The sequence below is a fragment of the Diadema setosum genome, chromosome 21, assembly GCF_964275005.1.
Source record: "Diadema setosum chromosome 21, eeDiaSeto1, whole genome shotgun sequence".
NCBI lineage: Eukaryota > Metazoa > Echinodermata > Echinoidea > Diadematoida > Diadematidae > Diadema > Diadema setosum.
In genome coordinates, this window is record NC_092705.1 from 5,336,698 (window position 1) to 5,356,897 (window position 20,200).

Consider the following 20,200-nt stretch of genomic DNA (forward strand, 5'->3'; position numbering starts at 1 on the left):
GCTTTTGCGCATTGATAATGACAATAATAATTGATATTTTTGGAGCGTCTTTTCCACTGGATACAAAGTGCTATGAGATGTCATCCCTGGTCGCCATAGGAGATAAAATATATACAAATTACCAGGCAGCGACAGTACAAGTCCAGTGCATATATAGGGATATCAAAATAATAGCGTAGTAGGTCTTCAAATTTTGTTTGAGGTGGTCCAGTGTTGGTGACGATTTCAGAAGAGGAGCATTCTACGCTAATTCCTGGTCGCACGAAATACGCGAAAATTTCCACGGTGCAAATTTCCACTTTTACAGTACAGTATTCTCTGCATATTCGTTTTCTCATCCCATCATAGATTGATGATCAGCCAATAAAGAAGAGGCAAGAACATTCTTTTTTTTTTTTTTTTTTTTTACTGGAAAATTTATTTACACACTATACATTGAGATTTACATGTATTTACAGCCACACCAGTATCAATGAATGATATATACAAACAGTGCTAAAATTCATCCATTCAATTGTGGGGGTGGGGGGGGGGGGGAGGGAGGGGATGGCTTGTCATGAGGACAGTGCCGTAACCACATCTCAGCTTGCTTCGTCTTTTGTTGTTTGTCATGATTTATTCTCATTTCGTCCTGCTGTGCTCAGAGCTCTTGACAATGCATTCGATCTGTCAATCTACACGTTTCTTGGAGATCAGATAACCACTTTAATATTCAGCAAACTACATTTTGCAGAAGAGATGTGTTATCAAAGGTGGAATCGCAGATGAATTAAGGTACAAGGTAGACTGTATACTTTCAACCTTGCTTGGGCCTATCTCTCCTGGGCCCCATTTCATAAAACTTGTCATTAAAAACAAGTTACGCTAATTGCTATAAGCTATCAAAATCCTTGCATCTGATTGGCTGAGCACAAATTTGTCATAGATATGTGGCAGTTGTTACAGATAACAAGTTTTATGAAACGGGACCCTGGTGTATAAAAAAAAAAAAAAAAAAAAAAAAATCACCCTGCAGATTTCCAAAACCATCCATTATCAAAAGATGAGACACATTATGTACGGGAACAATAAAACAGCACCATAGAATAAAAATCAAAACCCATGAAAAGAATCATGTAACTACTCAAGCTGCAACAATAAAATCACAATGTTCAATGATTTGCAATATGATGTGTGCAGCTTATCAAATCTACAGCATACCATTAGCATATTTCAAACTCTTGATTGTGTAACAATGTTAGCACTACCAGGTGTCTCATTCATAAACCAACTTGCATTACCGATATTTAGCAGGTTTCAATGCAGTAATGTCTCTGATTTTTATAAAAGTATTAAAGTGGCAAGTCAGGTTATAAAAAAAAAATGTTTTGTAAAAATAATAATAATTGTGGCAACTTCAATTTGCTGTTTACATTATACCTCTCCCCTTCCACCCTCTTCCTCCCCCCCCCCCCCAAAAAAAGAACCTTTTCTCATCCCTATTCCTCAACAACGGGCGCCTCCCCCTCTTCCACTGGTCGTCGAGGAAACGAACTGCACGGACATCTCACCGCTGCAAATCATCCACTTCTGACGGGGTTGATGCGATATTGTTGACCTCGAGCCTGACGTCGACTGGAGAGGAGGGGATGAACAAGAGAGGGCGGCAAAGCGACAAATGAAGAAAACTTCTAAAGCACTGTGCTCAGGAGGTAGCTACTACGAAAAATAACTAATAAAGCAAAACTATTCAGAAGGGTTGTTGCATTAACAAAAAAAAAAAAAAAAATGAGGAGGGTAGGGGAATTTGCTTCAGAAGAACCATCATGTGTACATATTCATTCACATTTTTCATCCAATTTGAACATTATTAGAGTATATCTGATATCGTTGTGTGTTCTCCTTTTTTTTCATTGATGGATGGGGAGGTTGAGTGTCTTTGAGTGGTCTGGCTAACAACAACAACAACACAAAAAACTTTGATAAATTGCAAAAGAAGATTCATAGTCATGTTCAGAAGGGTCTACAGTTGCTTTTGAAAGAAAAAGTGTGTGTGTGTGTAAAAGAGAGAAAGAGAATGTGCCAAGCGCAACTGGTCATAAATATAGCTCTAAATCTTTGCAGAAAACAAAAATGCTTTGCACGACACGAGCAAAAAAAAAGAAGCATACGACAAGGATTTTTTTTTTTAATTTGTGCATTTTTTTTTTTAAACTTGCACATATTAAGCATGCTAAATTATAAACTCCATCAAAAAGATATCAAAAGATTTTCTTGTTTTTGAATGATAAAACAAAGAATACTTTAAATAAATCTCATTAAGTATCATAGCTGGCAGTTCTGCAGAAATGACCATATTTTCTTCAAAAAGGGATGGGGGGGGGGGCACAGGAATAATGTCTCAACAGGGATAAACTGACAGCCATTCATACACATGCTAGAGCAGTTGGGCTGGTTGTTTGTGGTTAACTGCAAACACACAATGAAGAAAGTGTAAGAAGAAAATTAATGCAGAGAGGTATAAAGACAAAATGAAAATAAAACAAAAAACAACAGGCACAGCGAACAGTAGGAGGGCGTGGCATATCAGAAAAAAAAAAAGTGTGCTCAGCGAATGAGTGAAGGTGATGGTGAAGGTCAGAGGTTAAAGGTGGATGGAGTACGCCAACGGGAAGGTGTTTAGAAAACATTGGGATGAACAAGAAAGAAAGAGAGAAGAGAAGTAATTTTAATCAAATCATATGTTTCATTTTTAATTTCATTGAGGGACAAAATTTCATGTTCTGTTATCATTATTAAACACTTACACAAACAATTATACACTATGTCATGTTATGATGTCATCATCAAGTGGTACTTCAATGTTATTCTTCTTGATAACGATTGGAATTTGGAACATGTCTGCAGACTTTTTATCACTGAAGTGAAAGAAAAAGTACCTGCAGATGAGTGACTGGCATGGTGGCTTACAATGGCAACTTTGGCAATTTACAACTTAATCCTGCTACTGTAACAGAACTGCCACACTGTATTAGATGTCAGTGGCATTCTCAGTAATGATCTTAAGGACACTGAAGTTCATTATCACTTTCTGCTCGTGCTGACTTGAGTGGGAAAGATCCATCCATATATCATATTGCCTTGTATAAAAACACACAAAATATTACTTATTTCTGAATTTTTCTAAAATATTTTGGAAACAGAGAGAACTAATCAATTAAGGAGGACACATAAAACATATGTCACCCGCTACAACAAAAGGATCCTAAAGTCGCTGACGGGCGAGCCAAGCATGGCCCAGAAAAATGCTATTTTCAGGCCTTTCCTTTGATCATTTAGCTTCGAAATTTCGGCAGATGATAGAAGATACATTAGACTACAAAATTATGTAAAAACAGAAATCCGAACGTTTTGACAGATTTTGGTGATCTGACTTCAAACTCGATTTTCTCGGCTCACTCGTCAGCGACTTTAGGATCCTTTTGTTGTAGCGGGTCACATATTATTCTAATCATATATACCACGAAGAAGTTTGAAGAAAATTTTTCTCACGGTGATGAATGAGAGTTGGTGAACTTTTGCGTACAAACCAAATGGAGAGCTGCTCAATAACCTACATGACAAAACCTTGCCACTTTGTCTTACTCTCAAAATTTGTAAAATTCATAACTTTTTTTTTTTAAAGGGTGTGTACAGTTCTGGTCAAGGTGAGGATTTAGCTTTTAACGTTTTGCGAGATATTCAGAAACCACTCTATGAGATGTTAAAGAGCATGCAGTTCTAAGGGGTATCAAAAGTTTATTCGATGAAAATCGGTTTTAAAATGGCTGAGATATCCAAAAACAAGGTGAAACAAAGAGATCCTAATAAAGTTGTGGCATGTCGCCTTTTATTATTAGCACTTTTTGGGATATCTCAGCCATTTGAAAACCAATTTTCATCAAATAAACGTAGAATCCTTCTTAAAATTACATGCTCTTTCATATTTCATAAGAGGCTTTTCATTATCTCACTTAGGAATGTTCAAAACATGAATCCTCCCCACCTCAACCAGTACTGTACAGTCCCTTTAATGTGACAGATTATTTTTGTCTCTCTAAAATTTCCCTGATTTTGAAATTTCTGTTTTTATACAAAGCAACGTAATATCAGGATGGAATTTCCCTCTAACAGATAGACGAGAGGGAAATCATACAAACGGAACTGAAGCAGTTTCAGTTAGACATACATTAAGACGGTTAATGAAATAATACTGACTGAAACCATGTTATGCAAATTAGATGAAGCAATGGTGTACCAGGGTAATCATCTCACAATGTGCATAGGTTGCACATCCACGACTTCCTCATTGCGTGTATAATCTTGAATGAAACTGTTTTTTTTTTTTTATTATTCCATTTGCTTGATTTATTTTTAAATCAATTATATCAACGGTGTCAATCTTATCATGTTGACTTGAACGAGTAGTGGCATTTCAATACGTGAATAAATACACAATGCACCATGTCTGACACATGCTGCAGAACATAATTGTATTAAAGTGGTATCAGATAACACAAGACATGGGGCATTAATCTGAAGCATGCTGCATGCACATTCAGCAAAACCATTCACGGTCCAAGGGTGAGGTTGAAAGACGAGCACAGCTCAGAGTGGACAGAGTGTGTTATGAAATATTATATTCCACATACTAAGAATCTTGCTATAGGATTGGTCAAGAGCTGATCACGTGATAAAGCATAGTTTTGCCCATCACATCACCTGAGAAGAAAAGTTTGTTACACTCTATGTTGATAGTCCCTTTTGTTTTGCTGATCTCTTCAGTCCACACAGTCCTAACGCGAGATGAGTACGCGCGAAATAAAAGTGCGTTGCACTGTGGACTATCATTCAACTAGAAGTCACTTGATAGTCCACAGTGCAACGCACTTTCACTTTGGTGCCGCGCGCATAAATACATGCACACGTCTAAAGTACTGTAAGTAAACTATGTAGCCCTAAGGATACCTAGAGACAGCTAAAACGGTTTCAGATGTGGAATAAAATGGGAATTTCTAGGACCCTATATGTGGAATATAAAGTAAATAATCAACTTTCAGTTTCAGGCAATGAGACAAACTATCACTTCCTCGGCGATCTGAATGTGTACAATGTACGCTATCTTTCCTCGGCTGCACTTCGGAAAGATAGCTACATCCAGATCGCCTCGGAAGTGATAGTTTGTCCCATCACCTTCACCAATGTTGATTATTTGCTTACTAAGACTTTGCGATAGCAAATGTGCCGTGCTGTCGAGTATTCCCACACAGAACGGAGAGTACACATCTAAGTTTGTGTCTGCAGTTCTGTCGACGTACTATCAAAAGATTTAGTCAGGCAGGTTGGGTGGGGGGGGGGGACTGGCTTTCAATGTCACCTTGATGGCTTACTGTGAGATCATTATCAAAATTTGAGTGGGGAGAGCAGAATACCAACTCACAGCTTCCCATTTATATATTTACTTACTTATATATATATATATATATATATATATATATATATATATATATATATATAATATATATATACATATATATATATATATTTATTCATTAATCTATTTATTTATCTTTCATTCTATTAATTGATTAATTAATTAATGTTTTTATTCATTTATTTATTTATTTATTTATTCATTTATTTATTTATTTATTTATTTATTATTTATTTCCAAATTGATTGGGCCACATTAAAAAATCTCACAGAATAGCATGTCAGTCAATCACCTGTCTCGTGAGGCATCTTTCGGGTGTTATTCCACACCATTTTTGTCGTTAAGTTCAGTAAGCAGATTGATATACAGTGTACTCCCGTTATATCAAACAAGGTTGTAACGAAATTCCGGTTACAATGAGGTAAAAATTCAGGCCGCAACATTATCCACTCTATGTATTTTTATTGTTTATTTGTTCGGTTATAACAAAATTTCGATGTAACAAAAGAAAACTGTAAGTCCCAAGGACTTCCTTATAACGGGAGTCCATTGCACTACAAACAGAATGATAAAACTTTCATCATAGCAGAACCCCCCCCCCAAAAAAAAACCCCAACAGAACAAACAAAAACAAAACAAAACAAAAACTAGAAATGTCGCTATGGCGACTGGTGTGCCTCCGCCATACTGCATGATTCTCCTAATAGGTCTAGATAGTACATGTGGACAATGTGTGATTACATTTTCACAAAATTGGCAAAATTTTTAAATGACAAGTTTGTCACAAATGTGTTGAATGTTCACCTTCCTTGACCTAGGTTTAATTGGATGAATAGGAGAGCATGTATTTGGGGATTTAAGGACTTTAACTTGACTTTGACCCATTCATATATTTATGCATTGAGTAATTTTCAAGGTACCGGTATGGAGAAAAAGTGCAATTTCTGTATTGAATAGTAAATTGTTCCCATTTTCATCAGCCTTTGACCCTAAAATTCAAAAGATAATCACTTCCAGGGAGAACATGCATAAATATGTAGTAAGTTTCAAGATAACTTGAGCCACTTCCGAGATATGGAGGAAAAATTTAGTTCAGCACTTTCACTTGATCTTTGACCTTTGAGGCAAAAAAAAAAGAAGAAGAAAAAGAAAAACTTTCCAAAGAATTTCCATTAGGTTACACAGGCATACATCAAGTGTAAAAAAAAAAAAAAATCCTGCTGGCACTGCATAAACATGAGGGAAATAGTAAAATTTTGAAGTGTTGCACTTGACCTTTGACCCCTGACCTTTGACCCCTGAACCCTACATTCTCTAGATAATCACTGCCAGTCAGTACATGTATATACTATGTTCCATGAAGATATCTTGAACAATTTTCAAAGGTACAGAGAAAAAAAAAGAAGTTTTAAATGTTTTTACTTGACTTTCTGACCTTTGACTTTTGCCCTCATGACCTAAACTTTCAGCAGAGAATCTTAATTGGGTAATACATGTATACACTAGGTTTCAAGAAAATATCTTCAGGCATTGCATAGATATGGTGGAAATAGTGTAATTTTATGTATTTGACTTTGACCTTTTGACCTTTGACATTGAGCATGTGCACCCAAAAGTTGCTAGGCACAACTTCACCCCCTAATACACATACATGCCAAGTTTCATTAGGATACCTCAACAGGTTTTGATAGTTACCTTGTCCACAAAATTCATTACGGACGGACGGACAGACGGACAACCAGAAAACATAATGCCTCCGGCACCACTTCATGGCGAAGGCATAACAAAACAAAACAAACTGAGAAGGATATTAAAGTTTAAAGTTTTCACATGTTTTCAATGAACAGCCATACTGGTCACAACCACATGTGTAAATTGCAAAAGATGATGTCATCACCTCACAACTACTCCGACTGGTTTGTGCAAAATCATACATGAGAAATCATATTTTGGGTTCATAATTCTTCTTCGTCCACATCCTTCCCCTACCAATGAGCTGTCACTATTCCGTGGTTATTGCAAGACAATAATACTTCGATGCAAAGGATATAACATATTCTTAAAGGGATGGTATATATATTTTTTTCTCATTATCTCACAAAAAGGTTGGAAACCTAAATTCCCATCTCAACCAAAACTATACAATCCCTTTAATATTGATTTGTATTGATTTCATGTCAACAAGCAGAAATTGATGAACTTTTGTTACAAGTCACTGAGATTTGACCTTCTTCAACTTGCCTATGTGGTTGGACTTGTGTTGTGCAAACACATACAACACCAAAGTCCTATAAACTCTCATACTATTGATCTGATTTTGGTGAAACCTCTACAGTTCTCCTAGTCTGTTTCTTCTCCTATTTCATATCAAAGCCAACTTAAAAAGGATCTGGACGTGCATTTCAAGTCCTGCGATACATCTACTCTGAGACTTGGCGATGGACACTCTCCTATCAAGAGGCCATCTGCAGAATGTCGGAAGCAGAACAAAGTGGGTCGGTTGCTTCCTCCCAAATGCTGTGCACAAGTAGCTCCACTCCTCACAATTTACTGGTAGGTAGGTAGTTACAATGTCGGTAAGTAGGCATGGCCAAGGATTCATTATGGAAGATCTATCAATAACATGTACAAAATCTGGTGCAGGGCTACTTTAAAGGAGACCTCCGGCTGATTTTCAGACTTTTACATTTAAACAAGCATAAATTAGTTATATTGAGGATATTAGGGATGATGACATGGCAGCCTCACCAAGAATGCATGAGGTGGGGCTCAAGGCAGCAGAACAAAAGAAGAAGGCATGCATAGATCATACACAGGAGAACTTATTGAGCAAGCGGTATTGTAATGGAATTATACTGCTACATTTCTGAAACATGTCAACATTGTTCAGTGCAATTTGTTTAGGGTTCTTCAAACTATTGGTTTCTCTGCTCAAGGATCACAATAAATTCCACAAATCTATACATGGAGCTGTCGATTTATGAACTGCACGATGTGAATTTATGAAAATCGTCTGAATGCCCCTTTAATACAAAAAAAAAAAAAACAGAAACAAATTAAAATGAAACAAAGGGTGGGGGCTGAGTTACTGAAGAGGGTCACTCGATACTCTTTGGCGTTCTCAAACGGACAGAGTATGAATGACACGGCAACCCTATCCGAGTCAGGATTTTATTCAAGAGTCCTTCACGTAATGGATATCAAAGTAATAAACAAAACAATCGTGGGGGCCAAGCTAATTTCTGCTGGTGCTTCACAGATTGCAAAATAAACGCAGACCAATGGATAAAGATCTCCTCATATTGATGACTCAGAATCTCTCAACTCTGCCGAGTCAGTGATGTCACAAAATGCGAATCTCGGAGTGGCCACAAGGCTTGCTATCACGCAATGCGAAGAACTGAGGTACATACAGAGTTTGCAAATGTTATAATGATATGAGTATATTCAAACACATTATCAGCCAAAAGGGCAAGGCTCAATTAGCTTTCCATACACTATTCTGTAGTGTTGCATCATAAAATGGAGGCAAAAAACTTATTAAAAAATGATGGCTTATGATTGCTCCTTTGAAGGTACATTATAAATCACACAGAAAATGATTCTGTGTCATGTTTTGAGGTTGAGAGTGTTGTATGCATATGTGTATGTGTGTGGTGTGGTGCAAGTTACAATGTATGTATTGTTGTTGTTGTTGTTGTTTTCTTTTCAGTTTTGTTCAACAAAAGACATGAAAATACCTGAGGAGATTAAATGAATTACTCCATTTTGCCCCCTCCCCAATATGTGCCATACACATAAACTTGGTTACTGTATTATGTGAGAAAGCCTGCATCATTTCTAAATTCAGACATACCTGTTAAATGTAATTGATCAGGGCCCCGTTTTATCAAAAGATAAAATCGATTTTAAATTTCCTTACCACACAGGCTGCCATAGACTTACAATTGAAATCAACTATATAAACAACTTTAACTCTTCATAAGACAGGGCCCAGAATATATCAATGCCATCATTTGCATTTGTAATCATCCCCCATGGCATCCCCTGTTCCAATGGGATATTTGCTGAACAAGTGTTAGTTTGCTTACATTAGCTGTTGCTATGTTGGGCAAGGTATTCAGTTGCCAAGAGCAACCATTTCCATATACGAAAAGGCATGCACAGAATTAGATTTATTTTCAGTGAAGAGGTTTTTGCATGCACATGAAGAAAATAATGACAGGCCCCCTACAATTAAGCAGCAACCACCTTTTTTTTCTCAGATTGGGTTATTAGTGATAAAATGTGTGTCATAGCATCTGTCTCCATGGCAACAGGAACACATGCAGAAGAAAAACAAACACAAAGAGTCATTCATATTTTACCTCCAACTGCAGTTGCTGGTTGAATGTTATCCAGGCCCAGTTTCTTAGATGGTGAGGCTGTGCTGTCCTCAATACCCTCGATGTCAACTAAAGAATCATTCGGCGTTTCTTGAGCTGGAAAATGGGAAAATGTGAAATTCATTGAAGAATATAACTTTTCTACCATTAAAAAAAAAAAAATCTGCGAACCTGAAATTATGAATGCAACAGCACTGCTCAGGCCGATCATAGCTATTGTCTGCATGAATATGCATGAAAAATAATATTGATGATGATGGTTGTGGAAGTGATAATCACATCACTGGTAATGGTTATACTACTACTACAGTACTACACTACTTCTACTACTAATACCACCACTACTACTAACCACTACTACTACTTCTATTATTACTACTACTATTACTACTACTACTACTACTACTTCTATTATTACTACTACTATTACTCCTACTACTACTACTATTACTACTACTACTACTACTACTACTACTACTACTACTACTACTACCAATACTACTACTTCTATACTATTACTACTACTACTACTACAACTACTACTACTACTACTACTACTACTACTACTACTACCACTACTATTCAAAATAATAATAATTAAATTAGGTAAATTATCATGATTTTTTCCCTCACCATGCTTCTGTTTCTTGGCTGGTGGTTCTTCTTTCGAAGAACGCTGGGCGGAGGGACTGGTAAGGAGCAGATCAGTGGAAGGATCTCGGTGCTTGTCTCCTCCATCTGCCTTGTCTCCCGATTTCTTCCCCTGGCCGTCCAATGACTTTCTCTTGATCGCCGCACGGATCTGAGACCTGAAAAAAAAAAATATATGGAGTTATGGATATCATCAAATGAGGGCAGAGGCATCGAAGATTTTGAAGATTGCACCGAAAAACACAACGGATATGAGGAATGAATGGCAGTAAAATATTAAAGAAAAACTGGATCATACCTGGATATCCGGCACTGCTCTCACTATTCAAATTGAATGGTTAATTATCAATGTCGTTGGTGAGATGCTTACTCCATTACAGAGTGGAATACATTGCCATGGCTTACAAGAGAAACAAAAAAAAAGCACTGAGAATGTCGAACAATATTTCTGTTGAGATGTAAATTTTCGTCAATTTGTCTCCCTCTGCAAATGAAACTTTTAAGATCGCAACTGCTGATTTTGAACAAGTATGCAACTTCAGATTTGGCTTCTCTTGGAGACATAAATGACAAAGAGGTGAAATCAAGCTAAATCAATACGAAAGGTAGGATAGAAAAATAATTTGAAACAATAATGCACTGAATCAAAGTCTGCTTGGACACATAGCAACTTGGTTTATCAGGCTCTACCTCCTGTCATCATAAAATGCTTACTAAATACCAACGAATGGATGAGGAAATACATTGTAGAGCACTTCAAAAAGGGAAAGTCAGAAAAAGAGTAGAAAAAGAACCGCAAGACACCAACATCCCTTGCCAGTATACTAACAAGGTCAAATTTGCATTGTGCAAGTGCACATGCATTCTTGCACTTTTGGCATGTGTGCACATGCAAAGTATTTTGCACAGGCGTGCATGATAGATTTGAATTGTACACACTCTGCACCATATCTTCGCTGTGAATGGTAGAGACACACCATACCTTTCAAATAGTGTTCCAGTCATTTTCTGTACATCATTATTAAATATTTTGTAAAATGATGCTAATCTTAAAGGGGATGGCTAGTAACTGATCAGTGGGAATCAGTGGGAATGCTGGAGGATGATTGTTCCATTCCTTGTGGGATTCATTTAAGAGTACATTTATATATCTATTGTTGTGTGAAAATTATTTGCTTCAGAATGGTCTCATATTCAAGTAATGTGCAGTTTAATGTTTCCAGGTTAGCGTGCCTGGGCCCTGTTTTATCAAAAGATATAGTCGATTATAAATTTCCTTACCACACATCCTGCCATAGACTTACAATCGAAATCAACTATATAATCAATTATAACTCTTCATAAAATAGGGCCCTGGTCAGTGACGGGGCATTAATCTGCACATTACTTGAATATGAGACCGTTCTATAAAAAGCAAATAGTTTTCACACAACAGTAGATATATAATGTACTCTTAAATGAATCCCACAAGGATTGGAACAATCATCCCTCAGCATTCCCACTGATTCCCACTGATCGGTTACTAGCCATCCCCTTTAAAGCCTTGTCTAAATCAAATAAAATTTGAAATAAATATTGTCGAATAAAAGAGACTTTTAAAATTCATATGAATCAGTTGTAATCCACTCAATGTTTTGTGAGCCTTTTATAAACCTGTTGCTATGCATTAAGTGTCAAATGCTGAAATGCTGAAAAAACTAAATTGAACTTACACTGTCCTCGTCTTGATCACATCACTGATCTTCTGAAGGTCATCCCCAAATTTCTTGATGGCTGTGCGCAGCATCTCCACTTCATCATCTGTCCATTTCCCACTAAAAGATAAAAAAAAGAGAAGACACACACACACACACACAAAGGACAGGTAAAACAAAACATACTGGTAAAACAAAAGCATAGACTATGCACATATGCACATTGTTGCCAAGTTTACTCATCTAATCCGGACAATACTACTAAGGCAATACCAACCATAAATGTGGAATAACATGAAAATGAATCTAATTTTTCAAAATTTGATCAAAATCAAGAATCTGAACAGATTTCAAATTTCACATTGATCTAATACACTCTATATTAAGAATGCAAAATATTTATTGTGAAGGGTTTGATATCCATGTATGTCATGAAATGATGGTTATCTGCAAAAATGTGGGCCCCTTTTTCAGGTACTTATACAGATCAGTACCACTTCAGATATTTTTTGCTTGGGCCTGATTTACAACAGCTCTACCTCACCACCTCTTTGGATATAATTGTACTCAGTTCTGTTTTATTGTTATTATTATTACTATCATTTTTGGTGGGGGGGGGGGTGTCATTCTAAGCAGTATACAATAAAAAAAGCTGTAAAGCCTGGGCCTTTCAAAGTACGCTATGTATCATCGACAATGGATTCTGATATGTCAATTGGTGAACACAGCATGCTGTCAGTCGACAATGTATGATTTCAAGTTCAGTGCTGGTGCTGCTGCTAGTGCTATCTCAAAACTCTAGCACCAGCAGCAACCCCAAACGTGATGCCAGTTGCTGTTGGCAGGTTGACTTTTAAAAAATTATGACATAATTCCAGTAAATAGTATTCGGCCGAGTGCTAACTGTCAACTGCTGATCCAAGCTCTGCTGTTCTTGTTGGCGATTTCAGTGCTTTTTCTCTATTGGCTAACATCAGCCCCAGGGATTATCAAATTTGTCATTTCAAGTTTGGTGTAGGTGTTATTGACAATACAATACTGTAAAACATGATATATTCGCGAACTGCTACTGACATTCACTGCATATAGTGCAGCCAAAAGCTTTCGCGTGCATGTTAATTTTGCGAATCTTGGCGCTCGCGAAATTCGCGAAATTAAAATGCACGCGAACATTCCTCATTTTAAAGTAAGTGTTAGTGTTGCTCTTTGTTCGAGACTAGCTTAAAAACGCTATTACTATGCAATAGTCACCAGTAGGAAGTAGGATATGTACAAGAAAACTGTAGTCAGTGTTAGACATCGGCCTATCATTCTACAATGTATGCTGGGGAGCAAAATTGAGGTCGTATTTTGGAGATGTTAAAAAATCAAATCACTTACGTCTAGAATCAGACGCAAAGCATTCACGGCTGCATCTTTTAACATTTGATCTCAACCAAGTGCAATTACATTTTTGGCCATACAATTCCTGCACGATCAAGCACACTAACATTAAAAAAAAAGAAAAAAAGCTGTGTAAAGATAACATGAGTGAGTCAAGTGACCTAGTGTTGGGTATAATTAATTATGATCAGCAATGTGTTTCGCTTTCACCAATCTGGCCTTGGGTGATGGAGCTTGTGCTCCGTTGTTAAATCTTATGCAACATTAGACCTATTATTGGCACCCACATGTACACCAAGGTACTACCTTCCGCGCCAAAATTTGACTGTGCGCAAAAGCATAAGTTTGTACATGTACTGACGCAGCAGGCAGTCAAATTTTGGATGGTGTTATGGTCAAATTATGGGCGACTTGCTATACTACAGCAAAGGGTAAATTGTAAAATGTTAGGAGGATGTTTAGAAGGTAACACCAGCGCAAGAACTTGCACCGAACGAACTTGAAGTCACCCAGTGTGTTCCTCGGCAAGCATGGGACACTACATGTACATGTACGCTGCAGGAGAACAACAGTCTACGTCACATACTATATAGCTGGACGTACCTCATTGGAGCCTGGTCAGAGGACGGATACAGCTGCATGGTCAGTTCTCCCAGCTGGCTGAATGCTGCCCCGGCCGCCGAGAATATCTCACCAACCTATGTACATCAGAATATCATAAAACAACTTTGTTACATAATATTAGATAGATGATCAGGGTTTGAAATTGGCGATGGTCCGCTGGCCATTGGCCACCCAAAATCACGTCGGACTAGCTATAAATCATAAAATTCTGAAGTTACTAGTCCGTCTGGCTAGCCAAAATATTGCTTCAGTGTTAAAATTGATTCTAAGTAGTCCGCCTGGCTAGTTAAAAGAAAAGTTAAGTGCGACCCCTGATGATAAACATACAATGATAGTATCCTAACATTAGGCCTAATACAAAAACTAATGAAGTCAATGCAACAAAGTCAGATACAGATAATTTACAGGTCATATGTTGTCGGCCTACTGGTTTTTAGAAGGGTAGACCTACAGTGTATGTAGGTTTTCTATAGATGAATTCAACTTCACTCAGAGCACTGCACTGTAACTTATGGTGGCCATATTGGGGGGGGGGGGGGGGGGCTTCCAAAGAAGAACAAAAGCACTTTTAATTGGTTATGGCCTTAGTGATGTTAAATCGTTGTCATATTCTGAGAGACTCCAGTACTTGGGGATTCCATCCCTAGACAGAGTACCGACATGAACATTCAGATATGAATCAAGTGGTCAAGATTTTGCATGAAATGGAAGACTTTGATCCAGCTGTTCTCTTTGTTATCAATGATCAAGTTACACGCGGTCATAAGTTTAAGTTGTATAAAGGAAGGAGTCAAACTACACGCTTGTAGTAAAAAGGTTAAACTCTTTCACTATCAGTATCAGTCAGAAAGTACAACTGTAGTAACACTACAGTGTTAAATAGATTTTACTTGGAATAGCCTTTGTGCCAAAGCTGTCGAGGCAACATCAGTTATTAAAGGACAAGTTCACCTTCATTAACATAAGGATTCAGAGAATGTAGCAATATTTGTAGAACACATTATTGAAAGTGTGAGGAAAATCGGACAATCCGTTCAAAAGTTATGAATTTTTGAAGTTTTTGTGTGCACAGTCACCGCTGGATGAGAAGACTACTGCAGTGTATGATGTCACATGCCTACAACAATATAAGGAAAATATAAAGAGAATTTCACAAAATTTCATCTTTTGAAAAAAGTACACATTCCCTTGACTCGTTACTGACATATGTTATGGGTAATATTATTCCCATTGCCTTTAGAAAGAGGCAAGTCAAGTGCTCTTTTATTATGCGAAAAAAGTGAAAATATGTTGAATTTTCTTTACATTTTCTTAATACTGTTGTACTCATATGACATCACGAGCCTTAGTAGTCTCCTCATCCAGCAGTTCCAACACAAAAATTTTAAAAATTCATAACTTTTGCATTGATTGTCCAATTTTCCTCAAACTTTCACTATTGTGTTCTACTAATATTGCTGCATTCTCTCAATTCTTATGTTTATGAAGGTGAACTTGTCCTTTAATTTAACGGCTTCAAGTCCAAGCTCAATGATCACTGAAGAATCGAAACAGAAACATACATATTTGATCCACATTGCATATTTAAACCGACCATCCCGTGGACACATCATATTGAACATCTCAGGCTCAGGATTGCATAAGTAATTCAGGTAATTTAATAACTCTGTAGGTAGGGATCTGTGAAGCCAGACGCAGATGCTATCTCTGCGGAACATATCCGTGACGACCAACGGCAGTAAATAGTGTCTACACGTAGAGATCTACATCACTCCTACAATTGTAGAACTACTACAGTAAAACCCCCAATTTTCGGACACTTAAGTTTTTTTTTGCAATATTTGTGCAACTCAAATAACACTCTGCAAAATTATATGTTAAATATATCAACCTACTTTTTCCCAATATTGATTTTGTTAAATACATGTATCATAAAATTTCACAGAATCCCCAAATATTATTACCTTGTCAATTCCCCAAAATTCGGACAGCCTCTCCAAAATTTGGACACGCGCACAGTGTCAATATGCATACAAGGCCACTGAAAAATGAGCGTGTGCTATACCTTGTTAGCGCAAGGTTGCATCAGGGACGTTGTCCGTTCATGTCCGAATTTTGGGGACTCCGCACTTGCATTCAGCCCCTGTACATTTATTCACTGCATCGGCACGTGCGGAGATTTTGTTTTTCTTTTGTGTTTTTGAGGATACCATCACACTCTGAGCTTGTGATAAGCGAAAAAGCTCTCAACAGAACGCCGTAATTTTTTCATTTTCAGCGCTTTTTCGACGACCCCAATTCTTTACACGGAACCTAGACCTAATTCGCATGCGCTTTGGAAAAGTTGCGGCGATTCTGCGTTTTCGACGGCAAAATTTTTAGATGGATTTTTGGAGGTGACTCGGGCACTTTCCAGGGCAGTGGTGAACGAGTGTGCCACTATGTGAAACGATGTGATATGCGTGTGTTGCGACAGTCGTGTTCATGCTGGCTTGTGATAAGTGATAAGTGTCCGGATGTTGGAGGACGGCCAAAAATTGGGGGTTTTACTCTGGAAATCTAACTGTCCGATCTAACAGACTGATCTTCAATTCGGTCAAGGACCCAAGCCAAGGTCAGTGCATTTTATTAGTTACTCTTGCTTGTGAGGATAAATTGATGCTAACTGTACACAGATCAGATTTACTTGAAGCCCCCATTTAGAAATTACCATTAAAAAAAACAGTAGGACCTACACCATACACGCTGTACCCACTTTTATACAAATCCGACTCCTGAACACGCAGATATCACCATGCTAGTATTTTACAGGCATGGTATTACCAGACGCCATGGTATTACATGTACCGGTACCTATTATATTATTACCACTACCAGACACGCACATTTATGCGTACTAATGACATTCTGTACGCGCGAGACTTTGTAGATAGCCTTACAGAACTTTGTGAGGACCGAAATCGCAAAAAACATGACATAAAAATGTAAAAACACAAAGAAATTTACATTTTACCTCAAATTTATAGTCGAGTGACCTGCACCTCGTCATACGCACCTCGTCATACAATACTTATGTAGTTAATATTTAAAAATTCATGTACGGTATGTTTGAATCACATTTCGTGACTGAAATTCTGTGAAAATTCTCAGAAATTTGTAGCTATCGCCCTCAAACGCGAACGATGCGGATAGTTGTGCGCTAAAAGGGGCCCGCAACTCGTCACCCACGCGTGCAGCTCCCTAGTGTGGTGCAAGGATTAACAGTTAGGTGCGAAAGATGTCGATTATTTCATTGCGAAAATCGTGTCCGGTACGCCTGATGTCGTGATGATGGCCTAATAGTAATACAATGCGATTTTGCACCGCGCAAAAAGACAACTTTTTTAGAGGGCTATGTTTGAGGCATATTTTCTAACGTTAAAAAACTGGAGCGAACAGAACAATTGACATAATTAACGTTATAAGTTGGCTGAATTTGTAATTTCCAGGGGCCCGTTGCATAAAAGTTACAATTATGGTAACTTTGCCATCCAATGGTAACTACCATGGCAACAATACTCAACAGCCAATCAGAATCAAGAATTCCATGGAAGTTACCATTGGATGGCAAAGTTACCATAATTGTAAGGTTAGCTTTTATGCAACGGGCCCCAGGAGTCTGTGAACGGTGAATAGAATCTAAGTGGTGTTATTTTTGGCCGAAATTTCATCCTCTGAGTACGGAATTCAAATTAAAGCCACGAAAAAAAACGTCCGGTGATACGATCTACTCTCCTCCTACAATTTGACATGTATTAGAAAATCTATGTACTGTGACCGGTAACTATACACAGCCCTGTCGCTGTACACAACTTCACAAGTGTAGGCTGTAGCGCTAGCGCACGGCGTCTGGTCGGGCTATGTGACCGGATACGCCATCGCCTTTCAACATAATACTCCTAACACGAAAAAAAGCTGGACACAGACAATCAATGGATGGGCCATGGTATTCAATTTACATTACTTAGGCGTAAAAACAGCATAGGAATCCGATAACTAAGATACATATATCATGTTACGGCCAGGTTGAACCGGCAAATATACTACCACACGATTGTACTCTACCTTTCCAGCCGAACTCATTGTTTATCTGGCCTGGTTTGTTGATCCACAGCACGGGTCGCTCGAAAAATGTTGAAAGCAACGCACGGCCGCTTAGGCTGTAGGTAGGATCGGATTGCACACATGCATTGCAGGCATTGAAAGTATGGGATGCCGATGTGGTGCTCGCATTTAGGATGTAGGCGCATGCAGCAGTGTTCCTGAGTGTTCGAGCCCAGAGAAAAAATGCAATATAACAGTATAGGCCTATTTATGTTCTTTAAAGAAAGGAAAATATAAAACAATCAAATAGGCACTAACATCAGTTATTGTAACAAGTAATGGATAATGTAGGTTCACAAGACTATTTGTTTTAGTGTAGGCCTAACATGCTCCTCAAGAACACACTACTCTATTAAAAAAAAAAAAAAAGAATTCACAGTCGACTTTCAGGTTTGAAGAAGCGGTAAAAAGTAAATAAAAAAAAAAGGAAAAGGCCGAAGTCGTCCCTTACACATCAAAAACAACAACATCAAGAACACATGATTTATGATTTGTATAAATTTTCATTATCTTTCCACTTGCCTTCCGTTTCAAGCTGGAACACTTGTTGCAGCTCTATAAGACGGGTTACTAGACCTATAGTCTTTCTTTCTTATCTTTTTTTCGAGAGTCATAGAATACCAGTGTATTGACCTAGTATCATATTGTAGGGCGTATCTTTTCATTCTCTTTTTTTTTTTATATTTCATTTCTTTTAATATAGGCCATCATATTATCTCATTACGGTACTATAGTAATGATATTCATTCTAACTTAAACAACAGGAGCTACAGTACGGTGACCACAAAGAGATTTTCCCCAGTGACTGTGGTGGGTAGGAGAAAAATCTCTTTGTGTGACCATTACTAGTACAAGGGCATCGTACTGTAAAACGAAGTGTTCCTCTTTCTGCGTTCCATACGTTCCCTACAAAATGCACTGGTCAGGTGGTTCATTTGGATGTCGTGAGCCGACCAGTGCTCAAATTCCGCAGTCAAAAAAACAAACAAACAAACAAACAAACAAAAAACCAAACAAAAACGAAGAAACGGGGAAAAAATGGGGTGAATGCAATTTTGATTAAAACAAGAGAAAAATATCTCCCTGCTTATGAATTAAGTAAAATAGCTGAAATCAAATCTAACAATAATATCATTGAACTCTAAAAATCTAACAACATAAACTTTTATAAGTTTGGTTAGAGGAGGCCCTACTCTCCTTAGTTTGCAGGCACAAACCCTTGTTGGTCGTAAAGGAGTCCGCGCCAAGACTACTACATGCACCACTTTGGCACTGTCCCATAGGCCCTGTGTTGAAGCTTCTCCCAACAAACTATATTCTCCCCGTAATTTAGAGTAAACATTTTTTTTTTCTCTCTCTCTCAGTTCATGGGCCTGCGTATTATAAATATCATCTGATTGTGCTCCTATACGGACAAAAGATGATTATTACACAATGTATATTGCATCTGTATCGGTGGCGGATGGGAGGTGGGGAGGGCGCACCGAACGTCCCCCTCCCCTTTATTATTATTTTTTGTTTATTTTACCCTCCCCCTGGCCCCCCCCCCCCCCCCCCCCCATTTCCGGAATTCACGGATCATCTGCCCCTGTGTGTTAAGAATATGAAAAGCGCGGGTCATGATGAGATTATTATTGTCATCGTGCATCAGTATCAGGATGCCTAAGTGGTGTTTTGGTTATTGCTTGCATCTAATTGGCACCAATCCTTCTGATTATTTATAAGTGCATCCACAAAATCTGTAATGCCTCCCTAACATAGGCCCTAGTATTAAATTCCGAAACATACTATTACATGAAATTTACCAAGGTTATACAAAACTACGAAGGATGGTTAAAAAGATTACAATACTAATACACGCGCCTTTC

At 37.8% G+C, this 20,200-nt stretch overlaps 1 protein-coding gene across 1 annotated transcript; it reads right to left on the bottom strand.

The window, feature by feature from the left end:
- Positions 1–414: 414 nt before the first annotated feature.
- On the bottom strand, positions 415–18,395 carry LOC140244521 (BPTF-associated chromatin complex component 1-like). The gene is made up of 6 exons (XM_072324147.1): positions 18,294–18,395; positions 14,169–14,263; positions 12,201–12,302; positions 10,471–10,646; positions 9,820–9,933; positions 415–1,614 (listed from the first exon to the last, which is right to left on the bottom strand). The coding sequence occupies exons 1-6, from the start codon at positions 18,309–18,311 to the stop codon at positions 1,547–1,549; spliced, it is 573 nt and encodes a 190-aa protein (XP_072180248.1). The 5' UTR covers positions 18,312–18,395; the 3' UTR covers positions 415–1,546.
- Positions 18,396–20,200: the final 1,805 nt, after the last annotated feature.